General features: G+C 45.7%; 2 protein-coding genes across 3 annotated transcripts; one reads left to right on the forward strand and one right to left on the reverse strand.

The window, feature by feature from the left end:
- Positions 1-361: 361 nt before the first annotated feature.
- Positions 362-3,438, forward strand: rfc2 (replication factor C (activator 1) 2). Its single transcript, XM_053424559.1, has 6 exons — positions 362-671; positions 1,232-1,337; positions 1,437-1,538; positions 2,018-2,276; positions 2,380-2,640; positions 2,993-3,438. The coding sequence occupies exons 1-6, from the start codon at positions 362-364 to the stop codon at positions 3,101-3,103; spliced, it is 1,149 nt and encodes a 382-aa protein (XP_053280534.1). The 3' UTR covers positions 3,104-3,438.
- On the reverse strand, positions 3,433-20,431 carry LOC128442221 (protein NDRG3). Of its 2 annotated transcripts, none has more exons than XM_053424558.1 (15): positions 17,819-17,996; positions 17,657-17,689; positions 8,342-8,447; positions 8,096-8,216; positions 7,926-7,988; positions 7,770-7,830; positions 7,488-7,574; positions 7,097-7,153; positions 6,919-7,022; positions 6,617-6,682; positions 6,475-6,526; positions 6,327-6,374; positions 5,997-6,032; positions 5,859-5,910; positions 3,433-4,618 (listed from the first exon to the last, which is right to left on the reverse strand). In XM_053424558.1, the coding sequence occupies exons 1-15, from the start codon at positions 17,876-17,878 to the stop codon at positions 4,449-4,451; spliced, it is 1,116 nt and encodes a 371-aa protein (XP_053280533.1). In that variant the 5' UTR covers positions 17,879-17,996; the 3' UTR covers positions 3,433-4,448. The 2 variants fall into 2 exon arrangements, with proteins under 2 accessions (XP_053280533.1, XP_053280532.1); XM_053424557.1 differs by lacking the exon at positions 3,433-4,618 and adding an exon at positions 20,209-20,431 and having other exon boundaries at positions 4,670-5,910; positions 17,819-17,916.
- Positions 20,432-20,828: the final 397 nt, after the last annotated feature.

Consider the following 20,828-nt stretch of genomic DNA (forward strand, 5'->3'; position numbering starts at 1 on the left):
CCACTTCCGGTCCGGCCAAGTCAACACTAGGGGGCGATTCTACGATTCAATGACTAATCTATTCAATGATTCAATTATTCATCTATTCATAACTTCAACGATTCAGTAATTCATGAAGACAGAAGATCACTTTAAATAAAAACGTTTTTTTTATTTTCTCATCTTCTTTATTTTCAGCTCTGAACTTTAATTTCTGTATTTTCTCTCCATGTTGTTGTTTCCGGTCGGTGAACATCAGCCAATCAGACGTGAGCGGAGGCGGGCTTTCAACTTCTTCCAACTTCCGGTGGTTTTAAATATCGCGAGATGTCAATGCGTTGCTTTCGACCAATCCGGACCTTCGCAGATAAACTCTCGACCAATGAGGAGTCAGGTGGCTGTGGCGCGGTTGCCAGGGAGGGAAACGTCGTGCAGCAGTTCGCGGGCTGACAGCGACATGGAGGTGGAGATGATCGAGTCCGAGCCGCGGCCGGGGGAGAAGAGCCAGGAGGCGGCCACGGAGAACACGGAGGCCGGGGAGGGCTCGTCGAGAAGCTCCGGAGCCTACGAGCTGCCCTGGGTGGAGAAGTACCGCCCGCTGCGCCTGAGCGAGATCGTGGGCAACGTGGAGACGGTGAGCCGCCTGGAGGTGTTCGCCCGGGAGGGGAACGTCCCCAACATCATCATCGCAGGTCGGTTCCTCTGCGGAGCTCCCCCTGGAGGATCGAGTCCGAAGCGCCGCGAGGCTCCGGGCTGCTCTTTACCTTCAGAGAGACTCACGCTCTCCTGCTGGAGAAAGTTTCATCACTTTATTATGTGATTACACAAAGTTCTGTTTACTTCATAAAACAAGATCCTCCATGTTTACACGTGACTGTCATTAGATTAGATCAGATTCAACTGTATTGTCATTGCACAGTACAAGTACTTATACAACGAAATGCAGTTTAGCATCTAACCAGAAGTGCCTTTTTAAAGTGGAATGTAAATAAATAAGATATGTACAGTAAGACATAAATATGGAATAGTAGATGTATTAACCGGTATTGTATGATATAAGAACTATGAGCAGTAAGAAATATATATGGAATAATCATGAAGTGTCATCAGACATTTTATGAAGATACAACTTGAGAACGTGGTTTTTATTTGACTCATTCACCCACTGTCAGATGTGGGAAAGCTTTATGTGACAAAGTCAGAATCTGTAAACAGAAGTTGTTTTGACGTCTTCATGTTCTTCCTGGTCCAGGCCCCCCCGGCACCGGAAAGACCACCAGCATCTTGTGTCTGGCCCGAGCGCTGCTGGGAGCGTCGATGAAGGACGCGGTGCTGGAGCTCAACGCCTCCAATGAGCGGTGAGACTGAGGAGAACCTGAGAAGCTTCAGGATCAGGGTTCACTGATCAAAAACAAACTGAGACGTTCCCTGTTCTCTCTGTGACCTTGTGTCTCCAGTGGAATCGACGTGGTGAGGAATAAAATCAAGATGTTCGCTCAGCAGAAGGTCACACTGCCCAAAGGTCGACACAAGGTCATCATCCTGGACGAGGCCGACAGGTGAGTCCATCACTTCCTGCTGTGGACTTGAACCAGATCGGGGTCTTTGAAAAATAACGTTAAGAGAGAAAATGAAGTTTAACTGCGACTAATTTAACCGTTCATCAACTTGCCACCATGTTTCTCTCACTAACGAGGAGGAGGAACGGTGGAATCGTTTTTTAAAGAAAACTGTACCGTCGTCTGATCAGTGTCTGTCTGTCCATCCATCCACCTGTCTGTCCGTCTGTCTGTCTGTCTGTCTGTCTGTCTGTCTGTCTGTCTGTCTGTCTGTCTGTCTGTCTGTCTGTCTGTCTGTCTGTCTGTCTGTCTGTCTGTCTATTTCCAATGAAACAACTATAAACAAGATTAAAATGTTTGACTTCTTCTTCTTCTGATGAAATTCAAGGAAGAAACCTGCTGATGGTTCTTAGATGTTTAAAGTTTGATTGGTCGTTGAACCCTAATGCCCCCCCCCCCCCCCCCCCCCCTCCCTGCAGCATGACTGACGGGGCTCAGCAGGCCCTCAGGAGGATCATGGAGATCTATTCCAAGACCACTCGCTTCGCTCTGGCCTGTAACGCCTCAGATAAGATCATCGAGCCGATCCAGTCCCGCTGTGCGGTGCTGCGTTACTCCAAGCTGACGGACGGGCAGATCCTCGCCCGCCTGCAGGAGGTGGTGGAGAAGGAGCGTCTGTCGGTGTCTGACGACGGGCTGGAGGCCGTCATCTTCACCGCCCAGGGAGACATGAGACAGGTGAGAGCAGGAGTCCCGAGTGGGAAGCTTGGCTCGGAGGCACGTGGTCGTTTTATCCTACTCACCCTCCTGTTGTTGTTGTTGTTGTTGTTATTGTTCTCAGGCGTTGAACAACCTGCAGTCGACCAACTCCGGCTTTGGCTACATAAACAGCGAGAACGTGTTCAAGGTGTGTGATGAGCCCCACCCTCTGCTGGTGAAGAGCATGCTGGGACACTGTGTGGAGGGGCAGATCGACGAGGCCTACAAGGTGGTGGAGCAGCTGTGGGCGCTGGGCTACTCCCCAGAGGACATCATCGGAAACATCTTCAGGGTCTGCAAGACCTTCCAAATGGCCGAGTACCTGAAACTGGAGTTTATCAAGGTGAGGCTCCGCCCCCGACCCGTCAGCAGTCGATCTCTGTCCAAGAGTTTGAGCTGTAACCTCGAGACAGGAAGTGCCACTGACAGGAAGTGTTAGCGATGCTTTGTGTTCCCCGCTGGTAGTCGAGTCATGTGACTGATGAGAACCAATCAGGAAGAGAATGTCTGCATCGTCTCCGTTTCTGTTCGTCCAGTATAAAACACAAACCCAGAGTTTTCAAACTGAATCGAGATCAGTTTGAACAAGTCTCTGATTCAGTTTGAGAACTCCAGAGTCGTGTGGACAGTTAAATCTGATGTGGACGTGTCTTCAGCCTCCGAGCGTCTCATGTTGTTCTGTTTGCTTCCTGCAGGAGATCGGCTACACTCACATGCGAGTGGCTGAAGGAGTGAACTCTCTGCTGCAGATGGCCGGACTCCTCGGGCGACTGTGCAGCAAGACGATGACACCCCCCGCCAGCTGAGCCCCCCCCCCCCCCCCCACACACACACACACTCCCTCAGTGATGGACTCTTCCTGTGCGCCCTCTCGTCTCCGTTCCTCCTCAGACTCTTTCAGCTTCACACTGTTGATCTTCATCTCATCACTACTTTCTCTGTGGAGGCAGAACCATGTAAAATAACAATAAATCCTTTTTTCCTTAGAGCCGACATGTTTGTTTTGTTTGGAGATGTTAAGTATTAAAGGTTCAATAAATCTGCATGTTTTATTTTATATGAAAGAAATTGGTTTGACAAAATAAACTTTGACGCATTTAAGACTTTAAATAAATAAAAATGTAGACAACAGATCTGAAAACTTGTTCTGTCTTTATTGATAACAAACTTTATTTGTCAGTACAAAGCTTGTTTACATGAAACATCTATTAAGTACAAACCTCAGTTTAACAACAGCTACTGGTGTTCAAATCGATAAAGAAATATTTGTATTAAATATTGAACAGTAACAAACGGTGAGAATATATAGAGTAAAACACTTCCTCTCATCTGCAGGAGACGGTTTGTGGGTCGACTTCAAACCTGTCGTCGTTTTGTTCACACGTGTGATTCCTAACAAACCTGAACCTTCTCAAGTCGAGACTCCTTCAAAGTGCAAATCATCACAAAACGTCCCTGAAGCCAAACGACTGCTGCAGCTGAACCTGCTCAGTCCAGAGAAACAGCACAATGTAGAACCCCCCTCTGCCCCGGCTGAACAACACCACTGAACAGTTGTCATGCCACAAGTCAACGACGAGCAGGAGCTGCAGCCAATAATAAAGAGAATGTATAATAGAGAGGTCAGAGGTCACCATGACGGAAACAGCAGCAGAACAGCAAACGCTTTAAATGAGTTTCATTCAGTCTGACGTCAGAACCACTGTAACAGGAAGAGTCCCACCTGCCTCGAGAAGAGCCGACGCTCTGAGTCACTGAAGAGACGAGCTTCACTAACGGCACCGCGAACTTCACTCATCACTGAATAACACAATCGTAAGAATGAAACCAAACTAGAGGAAGGAAAGAGTTAAAGTGAACATCTGACCTGAGGAAACCACTTTAAGAAATACAACACAACTGAATATAAATGAGAGCCGGCAGAACTCCATGTACGGTTACATCTACAGAATCAACACGGCAGCCACATCTAACAACGACATGACACCAGAGTCAACATGGCTGCTGCCGTCGTCTCCACTATGAAGCAGGTTTGACCTTTTTGAGCGTTTTCTTTTTAGAAGGAACGTTTACAACTAAAACAGCCGAACTGTTGAGTTCAGGGAACAGGAGGAGAAGAAGCACGGAGGAGTAAAGACGGAGAGAACCGTCCTACGACGTCATCTCGATGGTGTGCGGCACCGTGAGCTCGGAGCTGGAGGAGGTGACTCCCTCTGGGGGGGCGCTGGTGGCCGGGCGGCTCCGGACTCCATCTGAGGAGCCGACGCTGGAGGCCGAGTGAGTCCTGGAGCGGACCAGCCGGGTCATACCAGCTGTGGGCACTGGGGGGGGGGGGGGCAGAGACATGATGTCAGCAGCATTCAGGCGTGTGTGTGTGTGTGTGTGTGTGTGTGTGTGTGTGTGTGATCTGAATCGTCCTCACTGCAGCCGAGCAGCTGGATTCAGATCTGAACCCGATGAGTCTGAGGCTCCGTTCACACTGAAGATCAAAACGTTCTTGTTTCAGTGTGAACGACAGACACGTCAGTAACTGGATCAGAAGTGAGTTGGTTGTTATCATGTTGTAAATGGTCATGTATTTAAATTCTATATAAACAGTATTGACCTGTTCTCTCCACTAGAGGGAGATGCAGAACAAACAACACCTCTGATTTCCTCATGAAAAAGAAAATCAAAGTTTGTTCAGCCCCAGATTTCTCAACATCAGGTTGTGGTCTGACCAGGAGCCACTAGGGGGAGCTGGTCTACAGTCAAGTGACCTTCCATTCCTTTATTTTAACGTTCTGAGGAAAATGGAGGTTTAAGACAAGAAGAAGAAAATTCATTTATTGTGCCTCTTATTTAGAGCAACTGACCAGAATCCAAACATATTGAATTTACTGTCATAAAGATGAAGAGCAGGAAGGAAACTGAGGTTTTAGTTTGAAAAATATCTGAAATAGTCAGTTATTTAAATTATAGTTCACCCAAAAATGATAATTCACTCATTATCTGAGTCAGCAGTGTGAATGGAGACAGACAGTCAGACAGACAGACAGACAGACAGACAGACAGACAGACAGTCAGACAGACAGACAGACAGACAGACAGACAGACAGACAGGAAACTAACAGGAACTAGAAACAAGGATGGAAATGGACAGAGCTCAGGGGAGTGCAGGGTTTTGGATTGTGGTTGAAATCCTGATACCTGATTGGTTGCTCAGGTGGTTTAATACAACATGAGGGACTGAAGGAGACAAAGAGTGAGAGATGAGAAGAAGAAGAAGAAGAAGAAGAAGAAGAAGAAGAAGAAGAAGAAGAAGAAGAAGAAGAAGAAGAAGAAGGAGGACAGGTTTAGGAACAACTGTAGTTTTAAAAGCAGAACACAAACACACACACACACACACAAAACACACACAGCTGTTCACTGAGCAGTTTGTATAAAACAGAATCATGTCGACAGAAACACAGAGACAAAGACCAACATGTCGGATAAAAACAACATCACGTGTTATAGTTCGTTTTTCTTTGTGTATGTGTCGGTGTGTGTTACTGTTTGTGTTAAAGTGCCAATACTCACTGTAGCCCATCCCCTGCACAAAATACTTGAAGGCCTCTGCTAGTTTCCCAGGCTGAACAGAAAGAGAAACAGGTCAAGGCTCCAGACACGAGGCCCGTGTGGTTCTAACACATGTTCAGAACCATCACTCCCACTCACCTGCACCACCTGAGGAAGTCCTCCACAGTCCGCCATCTGACCGGAGGCACACAGAGCAACATGTGAGATCACACACCTCTGATGAAAACACCTTCAGAGCTCAACTCCCAGTTTAAAGTCGAGTCCAAACTCATGTTAAACCAGGCGTCACTCACAGATTCATCAACAGGTGAGTTAACTCAGAAGGAATTCAACCTTTTTCCATTTTAATCAGGTTTATGACCTGTACTGCAGCCAGCCACCAGGGGGCGACCAAGACACAAGGCTTCTCTTTAGGGAGCCGACAAGTCGTCATCTTTATTTATTGTGATGAGACAAACAGACAGGTACCTTGAGCAGGGTGGTCTTCGTCGGGTTCAGTCGGGAGTTACACTCCACCTGCAAAACACACAAACGCACACACACACACAGACACACAAGTTACATCACTGGTACATCACATACTGGCTGTTGTCATGGAAACAGTGCAGACACTCACCACGGCATCAACAGCAGGAGACGTGTCTCCAACCACCAGCAGAGCAGGACACCTGACACACACACACACACACACACACAGGCTGAGTAACACAATTCATTGTGTGGTCACAAATTAGACAAAGTGAATTAAAAAGTGATACCTGAGTGTGGTGACTGTGTTTTCATTCAGACCCACGACCGGCCGCTCCATCTGCAACTCAGTACGACTACAACACACAGACACACACACACACAGACACACACACACAGGCCCACACACAGACACACAGACTGAATTTGAAGATTCTCCAGGAAATGACATCACAGGAAGTAAAGGGGGTTAACTTCAGCTGCTGCAGAACTGACACTCTGTGAACTCGGGTGATTCTCTACCAGAGACCCTTCACACTGTCACATCTTTCACATTTCAGTCAAAGTGCGCCCCCTGTCTGTGGAGTGGTACCTGTCGTAGCTGCTGTAGAACATGACCAGGTTGCCCTGTGGTATATCCTGAGAGATGTGCAGTCTGTATGTCTGGATGATCTCCTTATTCTCCGTTAACTCTTCCTACAAACACAGGAGACTGGTCAGTGACTGGATCCTGATGGAACCTGTGACAGTGTGTGTCTGTTTGTCCTCACGGTGCTGAAGTGGTGTCCCATGATGAGGTCCACCAGGTTGCTGGTCCAGCCGCTCAGCTGAAACAAAACATTACATTTCAATATACTTCAGTCGTGAGAGAGTCTGAAGTGAAAGTTACTGAGCAGAGTAAACAAATAAAGATGGACGACATGACGGCCCCATTAACCCCCCCCCCCCCTCCTCCTCCATGCAGCAGGTGGTAAATCAAAAATAAATGTTTGTGAAGATGTTTCTGTCATTTCAGGTCGTTCTCATCTCACTGAGGTTTGCTCAAGGGTTTCAGATCAGTTTGGTTTCAATTAATAACTTGATGATATAAACACGGGCGGAGACCTTATGATTGGTTGTGTGTTTGTGTTTGTGTGTGTGTGTGTGTGTGTGTGTTTGTACCTTAGAGGCAGCCCAGTCCATCCAGCCTTTGGCACAGGGGTCAATGTCGATCAGAACTAAACTCTCCACCAGACTTGGCTCATTCAGCTGAAACACAACAGCAATAATAATAATGATGTTGTGATTAACAATGGCTAGTTTAGGATGAGAAGGAGGAAGTGGTGCTTTCCAGCTCCTCCAGGATTCAAACCAACAACCCTCCAGCCCCAGTCTGCCCTGTCACACCCGCTTCACCACAGAGTCACTTGTTTGTTAGTAAATCAGAAGAGAGAATTTACTCACAGCCAGTTTGGCGAGTACGTAAGCTCCAGCTCCGACCCCGATACCGATCACACTCTTCACCCTGAAGACAACACATGAAATCCAGAGGAATTAACCAAACGTCCTCCTGGAAGTTCCTACTGAAACACCCAACATGCATTTCACTGCAAGACCTACTGAAGCTGTGTGAGGACAGATGGTAGCATCTCAGCCAGCTCGTCCATGGTGGGGTACTGGTACCTGCAATAAACACACATACACACACACACTGTCTCTATTTTGCTCTGTTTGTATGTGTGTGTGTGTGTGTATGTGTGTGTGTGTGTGTGTGTGTGTGTGTCTGTTACCCGGTAGGGAATATGGGAGCGTTCTCCTGCTGACCTGGAGCATCGACATGCAGAACTGAGAAATGCTGAGTCACTTCCAGCATGTCCTCGTAGTTAAACAGGCTGTTGAAACAAGACTTATCTACACACACACACACACACACACACACACAAATATTGATTAAATATTATGATATTATGTTTTTAATCCTGTATATTATCTGTTAATGTGTGTGTGTGTGTGTGTGTGTGTGTGTGTGTACTCACGGTTCAGTCCGATGTCATGGTAGGTGAGGATTGTGGGTCGGTTGCCCTTAGCCACGCCCCTCATGGTCACGTGCAGCACGCCGTGGGCCGTCTCCACATCGTGCTCCTGAACAACAAGCAAGAGCTGAACCTCCTCCTGTCCCAGCGCCCCACATGAAGGTCTGACACTCGCTTCATAGAGAAACCAGTGACCTCCTCCAATCCTTTCATTTAACACCAGACCACAGCTCGTTCATCTCGTGTTTCTCTTTGAAACACTTGAACATAAACCAGAACAACGTGCGGAAAAGACTGATAAATCCCATTATGGCTGTTTACACACCTGCACTCAAGTCTTAACAATGTTCCTGACATGTTCCTGACGTGTTCCTCACATGTTCCTGACATGTTCCTCACATGTTCCTGACATGCTCCTCACATGTTCCTAATGTGTTCCTCACATGTTCCTGGCGTGTTCCTCACATGCTCCTGACGTGTTCCTCACATGTTCCTGATGTGCTCCTGACGTTTTCCTCACATGTTCCTGACGTGTTCCTCACATGTTCCTGACGTGTTCCTCACATGCTCCTGATGTGTTCCTCACATGTTCATGATGTGCTCCTGACGTGTTCCTCACATGTTTCTGACATGTTCCTCACATGTTCCTGACGTGTTCCTCACATGTTCATGATGTGTTCCTCACATGTTCATGATGTGCTCCTGACGTGTTCCTCACATGCTCCTGACGTGTTCCTCACATGTTCCTGACGTGTTCCTCACATGTTGCTGATGTGTTCCTGACGTGTTCCTGACATGTTCCTGACGTGTTCCTGACATGTTCCTGACGTGTTCCTGACATGTTCCTGACATGTTCCTGACGTGTTCCTGATGTGCTCCTGACATGTTCTATATGTGAGAACTAATGTCTGAGTCAGTGTCTCTGGACATGTTCTGGATCTTCTCCTGCAGGCTCCTGGTAACATGTGTGTAACATGTCAGAGTGAGTCCATGTGAGGAACCAGCAGGACAATGTGTGGAAGCTTCCCAGAGAGCGAGTGGACGTGTGGACGAGGTTTCTAACACGTGACGTGAAACTGAAGAACACAAACATCTCAGGATGAAGAAGAGGAGCCGGACACGTAGAAGACGAAGACGTCCACTTGGAAACACGAGGAGATTCCAGTTGGGTCCGATACCAGATGCACAGCCACGGTGCACATGAAGGCACCACACTGTAGTTCTTCTTCTTCTTCTTCTTTTGTTTAATCTGTATCTACTTCCTGTGATTGGTCTAAATTACAAACTCTCCAACAAAGTGTTTTCACTGCAAACCAACAGAACCCTGGTTCAGTTTGATCCAGACCCAGAACTCCTCTTCTGCTGTGAGGAACCGTTCACACCTGATGTTCAGGTTCACACTGAACTGAAGAGTCTGAAGCTCTGAACCAAACCAGGTGTGAAACTAAACCAATGAGAAACTATCTGTGAGCAAAAGACTGTTTAGTTATTGGATGAAAAACGTTTCACTTTGTAGTTGTTTTATTTCCTGCTTCTATCTCAGTTTGACAAATGACTTGTGACAGATTCCCTCTGTTTGAATAACAAACACTAGAGAGAGAGAGAGAGAGAGGGTTAGAGAGAGAGAGAGAGAGAGAGAGAGAGAGAGAGAGAGAGAGAGAGAGAGATTTCTTGGTCATTGAAATACAAAGGACAGAAAATGATTGAAAAGTTCAAAGCAACTTCTATGATAGAGTGTTAGAGAGAGAGAGAGATCACTGCAGACTCCTATGATCTTTGGAATCCTTTATTTGGAGTGCACTCTCCTATGATCAGGAAATCAACATGTCTACTCCATGTGACGGTTCTGCACTTCATTCACTTGCTAACCATTACAAACAAGAATAAGAACTTCTATTCTCAAGCAAAATGACAACATGGAACAGGCTACCAAGAACCTACCAGGACCATCTGCTCCAAAGCAGAGGTGAGATTTCCATCATTAGGAGTAAGAACTTCCTTGGTGTAGAGATATCACCTCATATTAAAAAGCTTCAGCAGGACCTTCAGCGTATGGAGGCAAAATACGAAGTAGAAAAAGCAGAGAAGGAGATGCTGCAGATAATACTTAAACCGATTACCATCGGCTACAAATATCTTCCCTACATTGAAGAGATGTTGGAGAAATCCCAATTTAAAGAGAAGGCAGAGATTTTACAGCTTGTAGTGTCTCAACAGAGGACCATTATTGATGAGAAGAATCAAACAATTCTGTGTCTCAACAAAAAGATCACAGAGTTAGAGGATCGCAACAAACAGCTGAAGCAATCAGCCTCCTTTCCTTCTCCGCCCGCCAAGACCCACCCACTGGACTTTGACCAGGAAAAGGTCTCAGATCATGAGATGGACTCAGAGAGCACTGATTCGTCGGTTGATGACTCTGAATCATTGTACTTTAAACCTGATGTGTTAGGAGAGGAATCAGAGGTCTCTGATGAGGAACCAGAGGATTCAGGAGAGGATTCAGAGATCTCGGATGAGGAATCAGAAGATTCAGGAGAGGAATCAGAGGTCTCGGATGAGGAACAAGAGGTCTCAGATGAGGAACCAGAGGATTCAGAGGTCTCTGATGAGGAATCAGAGGTCTCGGATGAGGAACAAGAGGTCTCAGATGAGGAACAAGAGGTCTCAGATGAGGAACCAGAGGATTCAGAAGAGGATTCAGAGGTCTCGGATGAGGAATCAGAGGTCTCTGATGTGGAATCAGAGGTCTCAGATGAGGAACAAGAGGTCTCAGATGAGGAACCAGAGGATTCAGAAGAGGATTCAGAGGTCTCGGATGAGGAACCAGAAGATTCAGGAGAGGAATCAGAGGTCTCTGATGAGGAATCAGGGGTCTCGGATGAGGAACAAGAGGTCTCAGATGAGGAACCAGAGGATTCAGATGAGGATTCAGAGGTCTCGGATGAGGATTCAGAGGTCTCGGATGAGGAATCAGAGGTCTTGGATGAGGAATCTGACTCAGGAGAGGAACCAGAGGTCTCAGTTGAGGTAAAACCTGAGACAAAAAAGAAGAAAAAAGGCTGGAAAAGATTTCTACATCTCCTTCTACAATTCCTCAAACCGTGGAAGTGGGCGAAGAGAAGAATTTGAGCATAAGTCAGAAGAAGCCTTTGAGGGGGATGAGACGAGTTTCATCTTCAAGCATCTCCAGCTGCTTCCACCGCCTCTTGGAGGACCTTGACCTGTCTGACATGATGCTTGCCAGCGGAGGCAAGAGCTGAGGAGCTGTTTGCTTTATTTTTTATTTTTACGAGCAGAGCAAACGATACATTTTTGCCAGCAGAGGTCGGTTATTAAAAACTGTATTTAAACGAAACAGAAAACATCAGAGAAACTACAGCCAGCGTGTCAACGTGAATCACAAACAGAGACTGAGACACTGAAGATCTGCCTCGTTTCTCAGAACTGAACAACTGTTTGCTTGTTTACACTCGGACTCTGACATGAGACAGATGTTTTACTAGGAGGCTGCAGGAGAAGATCCAGATTCATCTCCTCTGGAACATTTCAGGGAAACGTCCGGGCTCCAGCTCAGGTCTGAAAACAGCTTGAAAGAAGGAGAGTGAAGATGAAACTGGAACATTTTCCTCAGACTGGAAACAGTAAAGACATGAATCTTGTCCCACAGCTTCTGATGTCTAAACGAGGATCATCTAAAGCAGGGGTCTTCAACGTTTTTCAGGCTAAGGACCCCAAACTGGTGGAGAGATGGAGCAGGGACCCCCATATTATATATATTCTATAAAATTGTGTTTTATATTAAACTGGGCCTAGTGCCATATATAAACATAGCTATCCTGCTCTTGTGCATTCAATACTAAACTATTCAAATATTACACAGGTTCATATGTTCATGTTTTAATTAAAACATGTGCAAGGTACAGGGTGGCCATGCCACTGCCATTTATAAACATACATTTTGCATACAACACTGAGCTATTAAATTAATTCACAGATTCATGTTTTTATTTTAAACATACATGTAGAAGAGACAGTGAATCCTCAAGCCATCTGTGGACGGCTCACATACTCCCACATTAGTGAGATGTGGGACCCTGATGGGTAGCACCAGTGTTTACGGAGTAACGCGGTACCAAGTAACGCGTTACTGTAATTCCACTACTTTTAGCGGTAACGAGCATGTAACGAAGTATTTTTTAAATCAAGTAACGCAGTTACAATTACTGAAATTTAAATGAGTTCGTTACTCGCGTTACTTTCTTTTGTGAAAAATGAACACTTGCCGTGACTGGCGATGAGTCACGGCTCTTTATTTAAACATCACATCGAAGCGCCGTAGAAAACACCGTAAAACTAGAAGACAACAAGTAAACAAACATTTACAAAAATACAAATACAACCGTTAAAACACCTTAAAATCAGCTAAACAAACAAAGAACCGCGGTAGGCAAGTTTGACAGGTTAACGTGACAGCGACTCCCGTTCCGCGGTACATGTAGCAAAGGGACTTAAACCAGCTTCGTACCTCATTCCGCTCGGCGAGGGGCGTTAAACGAGGATAAACCGTCTGTAAGGTAGGAAAACCGTACAGCTGACGTCCTGTCGTTTCCTGCTGTTACCGTCATGAAGACGCAGCTGTACGGCAGGTGTTTATGTCTCAGGTGTTTCTGTCTCAGGTGTTTCTGTCTCACGGTCGGAGCGGAAGCGAGAGATTAGGTGTGTCTATTAAATCTGTCCGCTCCGTGAGAGCTCGAATCAATCAATGAGCATTAAACCACATCATGGCCGGTGCGGATAGAATTAGCTTTCTCTCATGGAAGTATGGACATTACTTTTCGCTCGTCGAGATTAAAGACAAAAAGGTGAGTTGTAAATTATGTGCAGGTGGAAATAAGCTATCCACATCTAAGAATAGCAATTCAAATCTTATGAAGCACCTGTTGAAACAACACGCTTCGACAAAGCTAGTAGCTAAAGACCCCAGCCCGACGGATGCTGAAGGCGCCACTGCATGCAAACAACCAAGGCTAGACTTTACACGGACTGCAGTGCAGCCGATAAGCCAGGCAGAGCTGAATAAATTAATTTCTAGGTATGTTGTCGATGACATGCATCCTCTGTCAACTGTCGAGTCAGTTGCCTTCAGGCAACTAATAAGCAAAATTCCAGTGATAAATGGAGGCTCAGGGTCCAGGCAAATGTGCAGGAAGACGTTTTCCAGCTATTTAGACAGAGAATATGAGAAAATGCAGGTCGAGCTAAAAAAAACATTTGAGGATTTACAACATGTCTCTACCACAGCAGACATCTGGACTGCTTACAATAAAAGCTTCCTAGGTGTAACTGCTAGTGATGGGAAGTTCGGATCTTTTTACCGTGTCGGTTCTTTGAATCTCGTTCAGTAAAATGAACGAATCTCTTTTTGAGTCATTCGTTCGTTTCAAGGGGGGGGGGGGGGGTGCTCAACTCCCGACCGTGTGTTTGGATCAATGATCGGGTTCATCTGCCCAGAGAGTCTTCGGCCGACGTGTCGGCCACACAGAGCGAGCTCATCTCGCCGGTGACCGCGGTGCGAGCGGCGCACGGGGAAATCGCCCGGCGCCTCCATACCGCTGCACGTCCACCCGACATGAACGGGAATCTATGGAGCTGCTGATCCGCACGCTGCCAGCACATCCAGCTGGCCCGCCGCATCCGCGGACACAGAGCTTAATCTGCTGCTGATCCACTGACTATAACAACGCCGCATTCAAATAAAAATGTGGGAAAGAATATTGTACAGTATCTAATATTGTGTTGGTCATATTTAAATCATTCATTATTTTTTTGGGGGGGGGAAAGAGAGGATAAAATAAAAGAATCGCATATTAAATCTTAATCGTTCAGCCCTATTCACAAGTCATAATGACTGGTTTTGTTATTTTCACTTGACATTTACACTTACAGTTTAGTGCAGTGTAATTATTTCACGTGATAATTAAATGCCAGTGTGACAATAAATGACAATTTAAAACCATACAAACTGTCATGTTTTACTGTATTTAATAGAGGTTTTCTTAAAAAATATATGATCTGCCACACAAAAGCTGTCAGTCATGGCTGCTTTTTAACAGCGGTCCCGCGATAGGGAATGAGGAAACTGTTTCCTCTTCTGAGCCTATGGAGGTCACGTAGAAAAGGATCCAAAGACTCGTACCCGGCAGATGAACGAATCGTTCACCTCCCGACCGTGTCTTCAGATCAGTGTTTCGTTCTTCTGCCAACAGAGTCTTCAGATCAGTGATTCGTTCATCTGCCGGATACGAGTCTTTGGATCCTTTTTCACGTGACCTGCATCAGCCTATGCAACAGTCCCGATGCGCGGCCACGAGAAAATGAACGAATCTCTCTTTGAGAGGACTCGTTACTCCCGAGTCCTTGTAACGATTCGTTCAAAACGAACGAATCGTTCACGACCGACACATCACTAGTAACTGCACACTGGATTAATCCGAACAACATGCTACGTGGGAAATCAGCCCTGGCATGCCAGAGATTCAAGGGCCGACATACGTATGACATTATTGCAACCGAAATAGACAACATCCACTCATCCTATGGCCTATCTTTCAAAGTGACAGCAACGGCTACTGACAATGGCTCTAATTTTGTCAAGGCGTTTCAAATGTACCAGCCACCTGAGTCAGACACTGAAGATCATTTGGAGGAGGATGAGGCCACTTTTACAAACATTGGGGATGTGCTAGATAATGTTGTCGATGTCAATGACGTGGTTTTACCCCCCCGCATCACAGATGCGCATCGCACACATTGAACCTCATCTCATGCACTGATGTCGATAAGTGGCTAATGTCAAAGATGGAAACGAAATCTATCTTCAGAAATGCTATCACAAAATGCGCAGGGCTGTGGAACAAGGCAAGTCGGTCAACGGTGGCTTCGGAGATTGTCAACGATGTTATTGCTAAGAAGCTGCTTGTACCTTGCACCACCAGGTGGAATTCGTTCTATGATGCGGTAGCTCGAATTTCTGATATACCTGTGGCCGAATTGAATTCAATATCCTCCCAACTTCAGATGAAATGCATCAGTGAAAGGGAACATCAGGTCCTTAAAGAGTATTGTGTTGTGATGAAGCCACTCACTCTGGCTCTTGACATTCTGCAAGGAGAGGACAATTGTTTTTACTCTTGCCGACTCTGGAGACATTGATGTCTAGGACTCTGGAATTAAAAAAACATCTTGCAATCCTTGATGGCCTACCAGAGGCAATTGTTCAGGTAAGAGCTGCTATTTTATTTTGCATTTATATTTATCCAATCAATGGCTCAGTTGCATTTATTTGTGTCTAGATAATGTGACGTATTTATAAGTGCAGGTCAATGTAATAGTGACTGCTCTGTAGTCAGATTTATGCTATATGCCAAATATGCATATTGTAAAAAACACTTGTTTTTAAGACTTGTTTTGATACTCTTGTTATGTCTTTTGTGTCATGTATTTCAGGCAATCAAAACAAGATTTGCACGTGTTCTTGAGGATAATGATGCTCTACTGGCTGCTGCAACTCTACCCAAGTTCAAGTTACGTTGGCTGCGTGACCAGGAGAGGAAGGACCTGGTAAAAGCAAGTCTAGTAGCAGAATGCAGAAAATATGTCCCAGAGCAGGATGAGCACCCAGGGGAAACCCCAACAACACAGCGCCGGCCATCTACCAAAGAGGATGATTTCTTTAGCTTTGATGAGAGTGAGCAGGATGCCTATGTCTCTGTTGAAAATGAAGTAGCTGGTGTTTCAGCTGGTTTGTGTGTAACTATATGATTTCATGTGAAACAGCAGCTTGTTGGTTCTCGTCTGGCAGAAGAAGGAATGGCTCATGAATCTAAAGGCTGAGGAGGTATCTCCTAATCTCCTCGATCAACTGACCAAGGAAACAACCGACAGATCCTATTAATGGTTCCTCAACACCTTCATGAGCACCCCCTAGCTGTGAGCCTACGCTATCACATGATCTGTGAGACCTCAGAGCAGCTGAAAAACCACCATCTCCTTTTACTGATGTTGTTTGAATGAAAGTTTAAAACATTATCATCATTTCAGTTGATTTAAGTTTAATTAATTTAAGTGCTAACAGGGAGTGTGTGGCTACAGCAGGTGAACGAGCTAGGACGCTATCCGGCTAACGGGCCGACGCCTAGAGGCTAGCAGCCAATGAAACGCTAACTTACGAACTCACCACCCCGACTCCTAAAGAACAGGAGATCTGATGCAGATCCAGAGAGTCAGACATCCTGACAGAGGAGAGGAGGAGGGCAGAGGAGGAGTCTCAAAGCCACAAGGTTTCCCAAGATGAGAGGAAATAGAGAAACAGAGACAAGAGACTTTTTGTCCTTTAGCTTTCTGCGAAGTGAGAGAAGAAAGAGAAAGTGGGGGCGGTGTGATTGGATCAAGAGGAATAATCTCTGTTGTCATTGGCTGAGAGCTGTAAGGTCTTAAAGGTCTTAACAGCCAACCACTTCTTTCATCCCTCACTGGTTTCATCCTGTCTTCACTTCAAATCTTAATCTGGCCTTGCCGCCTCCGCCTCCTCCTCCTCCTCCTCCTCCTCCTCCTCCTCCTTCCTCCTCCCCCTCCCCCTCCTCCTCCTCCTCCTCCTCATCGTGATGAAGTCTTCTTTATCACACATATTCATCACATATTCATCACGATATGTGTAGTTTATATTATTCATCCTGAAAGGAGACGTCAACATGTCTGTTTTAAAGATGTGGCTTCTTTAACACCTCTCAGGTCGCCCTCACTTTTTAAATCATTGTTTTAAATCATTGTTTTAAATCATTGTTTTAAATCATTGTTTTAAATCATTGTGAGAGGTCGAGCTCCGACTCTGTGATTTGAAATATCTTTGGTCAGAATCATTGATGTGAACTGAGCTGCTCCAGTGAGTCCTGCTGATCAATAACTGTGTGATTATGGATCTAACTTCAGCCTGATGTTTGGACACGTCACACACAAGCCTCTGATTGTGAGGCTGCTGCTGCTTTGTGTTGCTCTGATGAATTTATCCATCGTCACCTTCGTTAAGTCTGAATCACTACATGTCAGTTAATAGTCAGGGCCGGGAACATGTTGGACAATCACAGACCCCTCCATGATGTGAACACATCAACACACTGTTATATCATTAATATCATAATGTGACACATGTTGAATCACAGATTGTGTGTCTGTTTTAACACAAACACGTTGATATGAAACAAATCTAATGTGTGAGGCTTGAACATGAAGGTTTTTGTGTGTTTGTGTTGAACGTACCTGACAGTCAAAGTCCTGGAGATTTCTCCCGTTCTGAAGAGACACAGACAAACTCTTTTTACAATATTATGAATTGTCATGAATAATTTTTTCCAAACTCATTTAGATTTTACTAACTGAGCAGAACATCACGTGACCCGGGCTGAGCCCCCCCCCCCTCACCTGTGCCGTCAGGAGGGGTTTGATCTCCGTCAGCTGGACGTCGTGAAGCTCCTCCATCATAACACAACTTCACTGACAGTCCCCTCGGTCCAATCCACCTTCAAGACACACACACATGGATTCAAGACACACAACACACAGAATGAATCACATTTAGAGTTTCAATGTTTCCTTCTCATTGTCTTGAAAACACATTTAGAGGAAGATGGGAAACGTAGTCTTCAGAGTAATAAGTTGAAGATGTAGATTATGAGACATTAAGGGTGACTTGATTAATGAATCAAATATTTGTCACGTTATTAACGAAGACAATTTGTGTTTCTGTTGTAACATAAATTTAAATTGCACAGCGACAGTGTTGAAGAACATTTTCTTTCTCTAGAGGAAACGTGTTCTGCGTCCAGGCACAGTGAAGCATGCAGGTCATCTGAGTCCAACACACAATCACTGTGCCGTCGCTGCAGCTACACATACAGACACACACATACACACACAGAAACACGGTTACAGTGACTGTTACACACATACTCTGTTCCACGAGACACAAAAAGGTAAACTCCAGTTGAGACCTGATGATTTCAAAGCTCTGAATTTGGACTTTTATGAAATGTTGAGACTTTGAGATGTCTGACGAAACCGTGGACAACCTCTGCCTCCTGTCTCCTCCTGTCTGTCTCCTCCTGTCTGTCTCCTCCTGTCTGTCTCCTCCTGTCTGTCTCCTCCTGTCTGTCTCCTCCTGTCTGTCTGTCTCTTCCTGTCTGTCTCTTCAAACTGACTTCTCCAACTGTGTGAATCTAATGGAAACAGCCAGTGATCTCCCACTGGCTGCAAGCCACCCAGTTACGTGTGTGGGTCTGTGTGCCTCTGTGTGTGTGTGTGTGTGTGTGTGTGTGTGTGTGTGTGTGTGTGTGTGTGTGTGTGTGTGTGTGTGTGTGTGTGTGTGTGTGTGTGTGTGTGTGTGTGTGTGTGTGTGTGTGTGTGTGTGTGTGTGTGTGTGTGGCAGACATGTTGGGTAACAGTGCAGTGCTTTGGATGGATGCTGAGCTTCCTGCAGGCGATCTGGCTTCGACCCAAACAGATAAACTGACAGTGACTGTGAAGCTGCAGCGACCAGGTCAGGGCACGTGCACGCACACACGCACGCACAAACACACACACGCACAAACACACAATCACACTGATGAAACGAGGAGCGAGAGTTTAAGGCAGAAAACAAACAGGTTTGTGTTGCAGTGAGTCAGTCGGTGCAGAAATGAGACACAACCTGAGAACACGTGGATCTGATCCAGGTCTTCACAGCTGCTCCAGATGTTGAACGTGGTCTCAGAGTTTTAGAGCCGACCGCTGACTCTAGATCAGCTAATATATCGATACATGATTATTATATGACTCATGAAAATCAGTGTGACGGTGTCAGTCAGGTTCGACCTGCTACACAACCACACACTGGAGAACTGAATCACACAATGAGGAGGAGACAAAAGATCAAAGGTACATTTTGTTCCTCAGTGACTTAATGTTTTTATTATTATTGTTATTATTCACAATCCAGATTCAGATTCAGTTCATTTCACTGGTGACGTTTATTTGACAATAATAGTTCTGCACAGGTCGGAGGTTGATCCTGTGATGAACTGATGCTTCTGCTGTCCGCCCACACACACACACACGCACACACACACACACACACACACACACACACAAACAAAGACACTAACAGAGACAAAGATGCACACATATGAACACACATAGACTAACACACCCACACGTACACACAAATATATATATATATAAAATTACACACAGACACACACACATATGACACACAACACACACACACATATATAATTACACACACGAACACACATACATATATGTAATTACACACACAGACACACACATACACACACAGACACAAACATATATGACACACAACACGCACACACATATATAATTACACACACGAACACACATACATATATGTAATTACACACACAGACACACACACACAGACACACATACACACACACACACACACATATATAATTACACACACGAACACACATACATATATGTAATTACACACACACACAAACAGACACAAACAGACACACACAGACACACACAGACACACACAGGAGCCTAATTAATGAGCTGAGACGCGAATAGACAGCTTAGCAACCGTTGCTATGGGAGAGCTCGTTACACACTCTCTCTCACACACACACACACACACACACACACACACACACACACACACACACGCGCACACACACACACACGCACACACGCACACACGCACACGCACCTGTCACACGATCAACTCGAGGATCTTTATCATCCGAGCTAACTTTAACACGCACACACAATTAGCCGAGAAGCTAACTCACCTGTTAGCTGCTAACCAGGTGACCCTCCGTTACTCGGTCACGATCCGTGACAGACCCGGGAGCCGCTCACCGTCAGGCCGCCGCTAGCCGTTAGCTCCCGTGTGTAACTCGAGTCGTCCGTGGACCGACTGGTTAGTTAGTGCGGGTTAGTTAGTGCGGGCTAGTTAGTGCGGGTTAGTTGACGGTCGGTGCGGAGCGCGCGCGCTGCTCTCTATCACCGGCAGCACGAGGAGCAGGGGGGCGGGGCCACGTCAACGTAAACAACTAGGCTCCGGTTCCGCCATGACGTCACAGCAGGCGTCAGAGGTGAGAAGAAGTAATACTGACAGCTGGGTCATCTCTGACGTATTTCAGTTCCATTTGAGTATTGATGTGATTCTACTTCAAAGTAAATCACTCACTAAGTATTTATATATATATATATATATATATATATACATAAAGTAGAGTTAGGCCTAGTTACCAGGGACGGACTTTGAGAAAACGAGGACCAGGGCAAGGACAGAAAAATGGCCCCTTTAGCCAAATTCATGCATCTGTATCGAATTCGAGAATCTTTAGAGCAAAGTCATTGTGAAGACGTATGATGTCCTGGAACCAGTGATGACACATGGTTAAAG

The sequence above is a fragment of the Pleuronectes platessa genome, chromosome 6, assembly GCF_947347685.1.
Source record: "Pleuronectes platessa chromosome 6, fPlePla1.1, whole genome shotgun sequence".
In the NCBI taxonomy this organism is placed as follows: Eukaryota; Metazoa; Chordata; class Actinopteri; order Pleuronectiformes; family Pleuronectidae; genus Pleuronectes; species Pleuronectes platessa.